The 11,344-nt window shown below is 44.6% G+C and overlaps 1 protein-coding gene across 2 annotated transcripts in view; it reads right to left on the bottom strand.

Moving 5' to 3' along the window:
- Positions 1-11,344, bottom strand: part of LOC116955660 (polycystin family receptor for egg jelly-like) — a 96,963-nt gene that overhangs the window by 80,847 nt on the left and 4,772 nt on the right. For both annotated transcript variants that reach the window (XM_032976875.2, XM_032976874.2), the window contains exons 2-5: positions 10,239-10,343; positions 6,462-6,587; positions 4,793-4,873; positions 1,303-1,371 (exon numbers count right to left, since the gene is read on the bottom strand). In XM_032976875.2, coding sequence (XP_032832766.2) covers positions 1,303-1,371; positions 4,793-4,873; positions 6,462-6,587; positions 10,239-10,343 — 381 coding nt within the window. The remainder of the gene's footprint in view (positions 1-1,302; positions 1,372-4,792; positions 4,874-6,461; positions 6,588-10,238; positions 10,344-11,344) is intronic.

Raw genomic sequence — 11,344 nt, forward strand, 5'->3', positions numbered from 1 at the left:
GAAACGATGACATGAGATGATGTTCAACAAGGACGTATGGGCAGATGAAGAGCAGAACAACATTCAGGAGAGAATCGTGCCTCAGACCAGTCTTTGGATGGAACACTTAATGAATCCACGCTGGACAGATGCCTTGTAATCGACTGTGGTGTACCTATTCATACTACCGGGTGCACAAAGTATCAGTCAGTCAGCACCCTTTATTTAACCAAGCGATAAGATAACAGTTGATCAGCAGGTCGTGTGTAGTGCAGTAATTTTGAATTTCCCCACCTCTTTCGGAAAGAGTCGTTAAAAAATATTCACGAGGGCGCTCTTTAGAGGTCCTTCTTGTGGAGGCCCTTGTGCCACCAGTGGCGTTACCAAGCAATTGCAGGGCTGTACCCTTTATCTTAACAATTACATTGGCACCACACAAGAATACCGGCCGGTGCGTAACCATTCGCCCCCCTCTTCCAGATAATCCCAAGGTTGGGGGGTATCACGCTTTTTTTTTAGCAAGGAAAGCCCCACCGAGTATGATGATTCTTTTGCTGAAGAATCCTGCCAATCTATCACTTTAGGGGGGTACTAAGATTGCGATAATCCCAACTGAGTTAATATTTGCGGTATCATTATTATTATTATTTTTGTCTCATTTGGGATATGACGCCGGCACACAATGGCCTATTCTTGTAACAGACGCCATGGTCTTTAACCTCCACTCTAAGTGAAGCAGACTGTGCGTCCTACTTAAGGACAATTAACGCATTATATCAAAGCATGTGTGTTTGCATGTTTTACCACAAGCATATGTGGTGAATGCAAACTCGATGCCTCACGATCAGTGCCTATTTGGTGCTTGAATATCTTAACCCCCTCTCCTGTATTCTTGCTGTAAAGGGCAACACCTATTCATTTGTTTACATCATTTGGTACGGCATTTGAGTCCACGCATTTTTTTCTGAGGTCAACAAGGCAACTCAATATGCTGCCGACGGAGCCTTCAAAGTTTTAAACGCCACAGCCGGGCTCAGCGGTGCCGACTTGGTAGTGGCCAGGAGCAGGAGGAGCTTCAGTCGTCATCGTCGAACTGTCGCGGAGTTGGAACACCTTATCCGCGATGGAGCGGCGGGCGCAACCACGCAGAACGCGACTGGAATCCGAGTGAGAATCACCATCCGGCAGGCTCTACCCCGACTTTTATGGTGTGCAACTTGGCATTTCATTTGTAAATTACGTGACGGTGATTTTATTTACCCGCTACACCAAACTTACGTTTATAAAGTTAAGGATTAAGAGTAATGTGAACACGGTACTTACGTTCGATATTGACGAATTCAGCAAGGTCAAGCCAGGGCGCTAATGTTTTTGTGAATTGTGCATTTTCATCTGGGGAAAAAAAACATTGAATAATAAACACAACGCGTGTACAAAATCACGTTTCACACAGCGGCAATCTAATAATTAATTTGCCTTCAGTGCTCCTGGACTCGTTTACCCTCCTCCGAGTACTGCACTCAGGGCCGGATTAAGATTTTGTAGGCCCCTTGACTACAGGTACTGTGAGGCCCCCAGTAATATTTTCAAAAGGAAAACAAAGCTAAAGAAAAACAAAATTTATTTTTAAATGACCAACAACAAATAAAATTCAGGATTCACAAATGAAATAACATTTCACTTAATCTCTGGAAGCCCTCCAGCTGGCAGAGGCCCCTGGGAAGCTATGTACGGTGCGAAATAAGTTCTTACATACATACAAATAGGTTAAATTTTGATTTAAAGCTTTCGTGACTGCAACAAAACTGATACCTTTTTACAAGGGATCATACTTGCATTAACCACAACACTTGCGGTCAAAATGCAAACAAAAAGACAACAAAGATTGAATGCTGATGTACCGGCCCTGGTGAGACACTGCCTCACCAATACATACTTCACCTGGAATGGAACATTCTATAAACAAACTGAAGGCACCCCAATGGGTTATCCCTTATCTCCAGTTGTAGCCAATATTTTCATGGGAAATTTGAGACAGACGCCACCCAGGCATCCACTCTACGCCCGTTCCTGTGGAAGAGGTACGTAGATGACACATTTGTCATCTGGCCACATGGCCGACCGGCTCTAAACCGATTCCTCAAACACATCAATTCCATACACCCAGCCATCAAATTCAGCATGGAGGTAGAAAAGGATGGCATGCTACCTTTCTTGGATGTCCTAATGAAAAAGAGACTAGATGGCTCAATGAGCCATTCTGTCTACAGGAAAGTAACCCATACTGACGCCTACCTAAAACCTCATTCCCACCACCATCCATCCCAGAAGAATTCCATCATCAAAACGCTACATCATAGAGCTCAATGTATCTCCGACCATGAACACCTAACCAGTAAACTTAAACACGTACACCAATCTCTCAAGGCGAATGGATATTCTGACTACACAATCCGCAAAGCCATCACCCCAACCGTGAGGAAGGAGCCATATGAGGATCCAATCAAAACCATCATCCTGCCATATATAGCAGATTTCCAAAATCATGAACAAACACAAGATCCAGGTCAGATTTAACACAGTACATACAATTCGTGATCTGATCCCATCTGTGAAAGACAAGATTTCTGATATGCAATATCCTGGCGTCTACAAACTAAGCTGTATCTGTGGGAGCAGTTACATTGGGGAAACTAAGCGACATGTCTTGGACCGTGTCCGTGAACATGAGGCAGATTTGAAACATGGTTGGACCAATAGTTCTGCCGTGGCTGATCATTATTTTAATGCAGCTGGCTCACACGAAATTGATTTCTCTAAGACGATGGTACTTTGCACGCCTACTGGCTATCAACAAAGATTCGTTCATGTAGCCATCCATATATACGGACAGATACAATTTCAATCGAGAGGAAGCTTATAGACACAGCAATCATTGGAAATATGTCATCAACCACTTTGGGTCATGACTTGATTTGTGTTTTCTTGTCAACCTCCACCGTCTGCAGTGTGGGTGTGTGGAGCGAGGTGCAATGCATTGATTAGTGTAGACTTACTGTCGGTGTCGGAGCTTTCTCCCACATTAACATTAGCTGCCCCGTCCATCTCTAAACCTTTATAAACAGCTCTTTGATTGGTGTAGACCTACTGCCGGTGTCGGGCCCTCTCCAACATTAACATTAGCTGCCCCGCCCATCTCTAAACCTTTATAAACAGCTTGCCCTCAGAGGCTAACCTCCCTGTTCCTGATCACGACTGCTTGTGTTGCGATTGAAACGTCGTGATATTTGTATACACTTTATTATTTTTTATTTTCTTCTTCTATCTACGTGACTTTACCGAAAGAACCATAGAACATGATTTCCTGCAGTCACGAAAGTTTTAAGTAAAAATTTTATACAATTTAAAATTATTATTTGTGTCGATGCACACTCGAGATCGTCAGGCATGCCGGCGCGGGAGTTCGTCCGCCTCTGTTTCCCGCCACTCCTTGGGGCCTCATTAATGAAACTCGACAAACATGTCAATGCAGGACCGTCTTGAGAAGGAGACTTGACACTCGACAGGGCTTTTTTTCCCTGAGTAAATAAAGAGCATGATGTCTGTATGGGAAAACCTGTGTCGATTTCACTGGAAGTGGTGCAGTTTCAGCGAAGTTCATTTGATTTCCGGCTGAAAGGTTGATAAGGTCGTTTAAGGGCACTTTATACATTGAAATCATTATTATTGCCACGTCTGGGGTAATTAAAAAACCTTTTTTGGAAGAGGAATATCTGAGGAGGAATATCTCAATACCAGAAGGGGGGAGAACTACACGTGAACGCATGATCTGGAATGGTGCATTATCACTCTACAGTAAATCACCGTTTAACGAATGGCGTTCACACTACGCGTTTGCGCTTTAACGCGTTTTTTTGGTATTTTATCGAAGCGTTTTTCGCTTAACACGCACCGTGCCCGCTACAAGGCGATTCTAGCCCGTGACAGGTTACTTTTCTGAGCGGCTTGGGTGTTGGCAGCGTTGTCCACTGATGCTGGGAACTGGCACTGTAGCACTCGTACTGTACTAATGCACAGCGTGTCTCCCTCTTCCTCATTCTTTGTTCCAGCAGGATCTTTGTGTGCTTAGCGTCATCTCATTCCCTTATTTTTTTTTAATCACTCGTCAAATCTCTCTCACATCCTTCATATTTAAATGAATTACAATTCAGGATGAGAGCCTCCCCACGGAGGTTACTTGACCATACTTCACCGCTGCCAGGCAGTCTGGGTTGAAGGTTGGGAGCATAGCAGTGCTGCACATAACAAAAATGGATTTTTATTTTTATTCTTAGCTCTTTCGGTAAAGTCACGTTCAAGGGAAACAATAAAATATATATATAAAACAATAAAAATTCTCACGACGTTTCGACCATAACACAAACGGTCGTCATCACGGTCGTCATCAGGTGACGACCGTTTGTGTTATGGTCGAAACGTCGTGAGATTTTTTATTGTTTTATATATTTTATTATTTTATTGTTTCCCTTCAACGTGACTCTACCGAAACAGCTAAGATTATGAATTACTGCAGTCACGAAAGCTTTAAATCAAAAAATGGATTTTGCTTCACTGTTCCTCCACTGCCCACCACGTAGTTGCGTAACCGTGTATGACAACCTGGGATGCACGGTGGACACCCATCCATTAAAGCACTATCCAGCCTCAAACCAGCTTGGCTTATGGGATATGACGAGATCAGGTGCGTTCATGTGATTAGGTCATGGGTTAAATCCCCCCCCCCCCGAGGGGCGTGCATTGTAACGATACTTACAGAATATTCCGATGCCCAAGGAAATATCCGAGGACTTAGCTGCATCCAGGGTATCCGCAAAATAATTGCACGTTTGGCTGTCTGGGATTCAAATGAGAAACATATGTATAGTTAATACACATAAATACAGGTTATACACGTCATATACAGTGCATTCATTTGTATACGTGGTTACAATATCATCACCTGACCAACACAACCACTACGCTAGCTCTTTTGTTGTATTAACCGTTTCATTTTTCATTGGGAAAGCGTCTCAAGGGATACTGCCAGTGGTCAGTGCTTTGCACGCTGGAATTGCAATGCAGAAGTCGCCGGTTCAATCTCCCGACACGGCAGCTGAAAGAATGGGTCAAGTTTCTGAAATCCCCCCACCTGGCCACCCAATTGTGTAAATGTGTATGCCAGGTTGTCAATGGGCAGGTCGCGAGTGGAAGAGTAGGTCAGAGAGGCTCCCTCGAGTACCCAGTAAACATGGAACGTTGGGCCAATGATGGTCCAACGGTTGGCCCAAGGTTGGCATGTTTACTGGGTGGAGGCCCATCTGCCAGCAGTCGCGTGAGCAAGCAGTTGCAGGGCTGCACTTTGACCGTTCAAGGCACACACAAGATGGAAACACGACCTTCGCATCATTCATCTGGAAATATGACAAATTTGGGGAATGTACGGTAAACGCCGTATATCGGACCATCACAAATGCACCCTGATCAATTGAATGCCCACACCCAGTGCGGAATTTGTGCACGGCGATGTGACTGTCATTTGCTATCGGTGTCCACACATCCAACCTTGTCACACGCTGTCATGTATCCTGCATCTTGCATACAGTCTCTATAGATATTTCACATATCCGACCTTTTCACGTGTCCTCCTTTCACTGACTTCCCAGTGAGTCGGATATGCGACGTTGTACTGGACTCATATTCTTTTCAGGTATCTCTTTGGTTAACATGATGCCTCAGCCGGTCCTGCGCAACTCCATTCACGAACACGCATTGACCAGCGTGATGAAGTATGGCCAAAAAAACCCCACAACCTTTATGGTATGTTGAATGCCTCCATTAAGCAATTTATTGACAAAAAACTGTAAACGGCTGTAAATAATTATTACATACTGGACAAAAACTTGTTTTGCAGCACCATGAGAAGGGGAGTAGAGCCAGGGATGTAATTAATGGAGAAACAGAAACGAGAAGAGATACCGGGACGGAAGTCCCTAAGATGGTCAAAGAGGGCACAGCTCAATATGAGCAGCAGGAATAGAGAAGGAGCACCAGGCAGGAGGGGGAGGAGGCGGAGAATGCATAACTTGACCAAGATGTCACGGATGATGAGAGGGAGATGATTAGAGGGGAGAGCACAGAGGGAGTACAGAGAAGCAGAATTGAGCTGCAATGAGCAGCGTCTGTTTTCACAAGGGGTGGTGGGGAGAAGGGAGAAATTCACAGTGGGTGTGCCCACACAGAAGTCACCTGGTTTACGGGGAGGCTTGAGCTGATTTAAATAGAGAAATAGAAATGTATAGATGAGAGGGGAGGGAATTGGACTTGGGGCGCGACGGTAGGCTTGGGCTGGTTAGGATCTATGTAGACAAATCATTTATATCATAAGAGTTCAGTACGAAATGTGGTAAAATGCACGTTGTGAATGAATGACGAAGGGCTCTCACCGCATAACAGGGTGTGGGACGTGGGCACAAAGTAGGTGAAGCCTTTAACGACGTACATGGCACAGCTGTATATACACGTATTGGCCGTGGACAGAAGGTAAAACGCGTTGTATTTCCAATATCCATCTGCAAACGGGTTACAAAATAAAACAACAAATATAATGATGAGGCAGGCGGAAAACTCAAGAATTTAGGGCGCCAATCCAGTAAATATGAAACGTTCGCCCAACATATGTATGGTTACTGTGAAGCCAACACCGCTGAGAGTCTGAGTTCGATTCGGTGTTTCAACCGTCCGTGGCTAATCCTAATTGTCAGGAGCCGTGAGTTGATGGTCTCCGCCACAGAGTGTAGCAGATCACGACAAGCGTACTCAATTGGGATTGCACAGAGAGATCCTCGACCCCCTACTGGCAGACTCATGCCCGTTTGCAGGCCAGGTTGAGATGAAATGCGAAGTGCTGTGAGACACCCCGGCGAATAGGAGGGCAGCATTTCTCAAACTGTAAATTCAAAACTGATGTCTTTAGAACTGCAATTTGTATTTAGTTTGTTGTCCTTCCCCTGCACCTCTGATAAGCACGTACATAGAACACAAATCACTTTCACTGTACAGGACGTGCATGGAGAACATCATGTGCATTTCCACAGCGTGAATCACGGATATAGGCACGGTGAGTCCAGCGAGGCAGGTGCGTGAGGTGCATCCACTCTACAGAACAACGTGGCAAGCCGGGGGTCCGTTACAGCAGCAAGTCGATAGCCTCAACCTGGACACCAATCACTACACATTCAATTTGTTCCTACCAAGGCCGTAGCCATGGAGTCAACATTGGAGGGGGGGACCAAATCTTCCAGGGGGTCTGGAAGTCCCCCGCCACAGAAAAAAATCTTTAATTGAAAACTAGTTTCCTGACATTTCCTGCCTAAAATATTAAAAAATTCACTAACACATGGGATGGACTTTTATTTTTAACAATAATGTCCAATGGTGTATTGTAGGGATTTATAAAGTACAACCATAACCACAATCATATAAATAGAAATCTATTTTATAGCAATATATTGGGGGGGGGGGGACATTTTGAACATACTTGAATATATTATAATTACGGCCTTGGTTTCTACACTCAAGCTAAATTCTAGCTATGAAAAGTCAAATGTTGATTTGAATATTATGCAGCCAACGCTAATGTGATGGCAGGGCGTGTTGCTGGGAAGTGTGCTCCCCGCCTTATAAATGTCAATTATTGAGTAAAGCGGAGACGGCCCCTTGGAGGGGTTTCCGAGCGGAGTTCTCCCGAGACGAAAGTGCCTCGTGGGGCCCGTCCTCAGGTCCACGCGGTCTCGACGCTCTGCGAACTCTCCGAACGGCGCCTCCTGTCTCAGAACGCGATGCCGATAGCGCGCCAGCAATCACATCAACAGAAAATACAGACGTAACAATTTACGAATCCTTATTAACTTGGTATCATCCTTCATATAGGAGATGTCAAAGTATGGCCGTTGGAGGACCCTACCAAGTGACATTTTAGACCGCTCAAAGTTTGTGAAGGGTCGCTCATACTTGTGAAAATATTTAATGGTGCTCTCATTTCGCCGCAGTGGACTGTTGCTTTGTGCTCATCAAATGCAATTTGATCAAATGTTTAATGCAATCATTGGCGAGACAATAACACCCATTAGCCAGGTGGCGGTGGCTATGCTGCACGTGTAGGAATAGGTTTTACCCTTTTAACTGGCACAAAAAACTGACACCTTTATTCAAGGCATCATGTTTGCAATAACCACAACACAAGCAGTCAAAATGCAAACAAAAAAGACAACTCTGATAATAATATGCACTGTCCTTGAATTTGATTGGTCCACACCCGAGATGGCTTTTCTTAGAGCCTAGTCTCCATTGGTGTTGGACCAGAAGATGCCAAAAGGCGTACAACTCAAAAACAGCGCACTATCAGAGTATTGAGGGCTCGGGGTGAGCATTTACATTATGAGACCTCCTTTGCCAGTAACAAGATATAGGAATAGGTTTTACCATTTTAACTGGCACAAAAAACTGACACCTTTATTCAAGGCATCATGTTTGCAATAACCACAACACAAGCAGTCAAAATGCAAACAAAAAAGACAACTCTGATAATAATATGCACTGTCCTTGAATTTGATTGGTCCACACCCGAGACGGCTTTTCTTAGAGCCTAGTCTCCATTGGTGTTAGACCAGAAGACGCCAAAAGGCGTACAACTCAAAAACAGCGCACTATCAGAGTATTGAGGGCTCAGGGTGAGCATTTACATTATGAGACCTCCTTTGCCAGTAACAAGATATAGGAATAGGTTTTACCATTTTAACTGGCACAAAAAACTGACACTTTTGAGTTGTACGCCTTTTGGCGTCTTCTGGTTCAACACCAATGGAGACTAGGCTCTAAGAAAAGCCGTCTCGGGTGTGGACCAATCAAATTCAAGGACAGTGCATATTATTATCAGAGTTGTCTTTTTTGTTTGCATTTTGACTGCTTGTGTTGTGGTTATTGCAAACATGATGCCTTGAATAAAGGTGTCAGTTTTTTGTGCCAGTTAAAAGGGTAAAACCTATTCCTATATCTTGTTACTGGCAAAGGAGGTCTCATAATGTATGCTGCACGTGGTTGCCTGTAATCCAGCATAGTCTTATACAACTCCCTTGCCGCTTATCATCGTGCTGTGGAGTGCAGCAGAGGTCGGGCGCCATGGTGGCGAGATGTTAACTACCTCGCATACATGAGGCTGTAGGTTCCCAATCCCGACCCTGGTACCTGCATATTTGGAGTTTGTATATTTTAATCTGCATTTAAAGCTTTCGTGACTGCAGAAATCCATACTCTTTGGTTCTTTCGGTAAAGTCACATAAGTATAAAATAAAATAAATCACGTTTCGGGCACAACACAAGTGTCTATCATCAGGTGGGAAATCATGGTCTGCTGCTGAGGCACACTGTTTTAAAAGGTTTTAAACGGGTGTAGCTCAAGGGTCATAAAGAAGTGGCCGGGGTTAGTGATGTTAACGTGAGAAATTAGCATGTAAATGTAATATAGGAGAGCGGCCTCCTCGACGAGGGTACGGAAGTGGCTATGTTAATGTGAGGGATTAGCATGATTGATTACACCCGTTGGGTTACACTCCCTCGTCGAAGAGGCCGCTCTTCTTCTCCTTCTTTTCTACAGTTACAAGAAAAATTTGAAAAGAGTGGCGGTTTTTTCAAAAAATTATTGTGGTTTTCACACCTGATGATGATTGCTTGTGTTGCAATCGAAACGTCGTGATAATTTTTTTGGTTTATTTTTATTTTATTATTGCCCTTCTACGTGACTTTACCGAAGAAACCAAGAATAAGACATCTCAAGATCGGACGAAATGGAGGGAGCTGAACCATCAGCTGCTACATGAGCAGAGGGCATTTGAGAAAGAACGACATCCGTCAGTGAGCCGTTGCTTGGCAAGCCACTCCACGAGCCTTGGTATACGGTGCTTTTTCTGAATACGGTGCTTTTTCTGGAAGACTTTGCTGTTTTTTCCTGGATTTTTCTGTTTGCGCATAGTCACTTTAAGATGTTTCTTGTTCATGTTTTTGCTTGTTGCGGTTGCACCCAATTCAAAAGCTGAATGGCTTACAGGGCTATACCAAATAAATGAAACTGAAAAAGAAACTGAAACTGGTAGGCAAGATGCATCCCGTGGGTGCCAGTTGAATAAATATGTGACAGAAGGGGCTCGTTCGGGATTCTCAAGCACCTGGAGCGAGTGTCCCGTAGCCTGTGTAGTCGGTGCTGGAGCTGCAACTGTCGAAGCTGCTGTTGATATTGAAGTAGAAAGTGACTGCACTGATGTCCTTTGGAACTGCAAACGCAAATCAAATCGAACACAAGGCATAGTGATAGCAAACACAAGTCACAGCGAACACAAGTCATCGCAAACACATGTCATAGCGAACACAAGTCACAGCAACACATGTCATAGCGAACAGAAGTCATAGCGATAGTAAACACATGTCATAGCGAACCTAAGTCATAGCAAATATGTCATAGTGAACACAAGTAATAGCAAACACATGTCATAGCAAACACTTGTCATAGCAAACGCATGTCATAGCAAACGCATATCCTTGCGAACACATGTCATAGCAAACACAAATCACAGCAAACACATGCATGTTTGCAATGGGGTGGAGCGCTGGCGCAGTAGTTAATGAAGTGCGCGTTGTTAAACCGGCGCCTGAGTTTAATTCCTGATCCAGGGTTTATATCAGTGGCGAGTGAAATCAAGAACGGGCCCTGGGCTCCACGCTTCATCAACCGAGCAATGACCGAGAAACTCTGAACTATGGTCAAAGAAACCCCCATGACCAACATTGCGAGGAGGGGCCTTCATCCAGCGGTGAATTAACACAGGGATGCACAGTATTATTACTGATTGTGTTGTAATTCCGTGGTTCTCTAAGTTGTTGGTGAAGTGGCCCCACCAATTAAAGGACCCCTGGTCCCCATAAACCCCGCCACCAACCCAGCGGTGGATCCCAGGGGCCCACATCGCCCCCCCTTAAGACCCCGAGAACTGGTATTTTATTGATATTCACCAGAGACAATCAATGGAATAATTATTAATATTGCACTCTCGGTATTCCCCCGTGGGAAGGTTTTAGTTCTGCCTTTATCTATGCCGTCCCCATTTCAGGCACTTAAACATCTCTCTTGACTGGCAGGAATCCCTCAGGCATATCGACTGAACTTTGGTGAACATCCCTCGGGCGCGTTCTCTCATCTGGCTGCCACTCCATCGCTCATCCCAACCACCGGTTACCCTGCTAGCCATAACGTGGTGTCCTGCCACAGACCACACAC

This window comes from Petromyzon marinus, chromosome 61 (genome assembly GCF_048934315.1).
Source record: "Petromyzon marinus isolate PM22_M1 ecotype Great Lakes invasive population chromosome 61, UKy_Petmar_22M1.pri1.0, whole genome shotgun sequence".
Classification (NCBI taxonomy): Eukaryota; Metazoa; Chordata; class Hyperoartia; order Petromyzontiformes; family Petromyzontidae; genus Petromyzon; species Petromyzon marinus.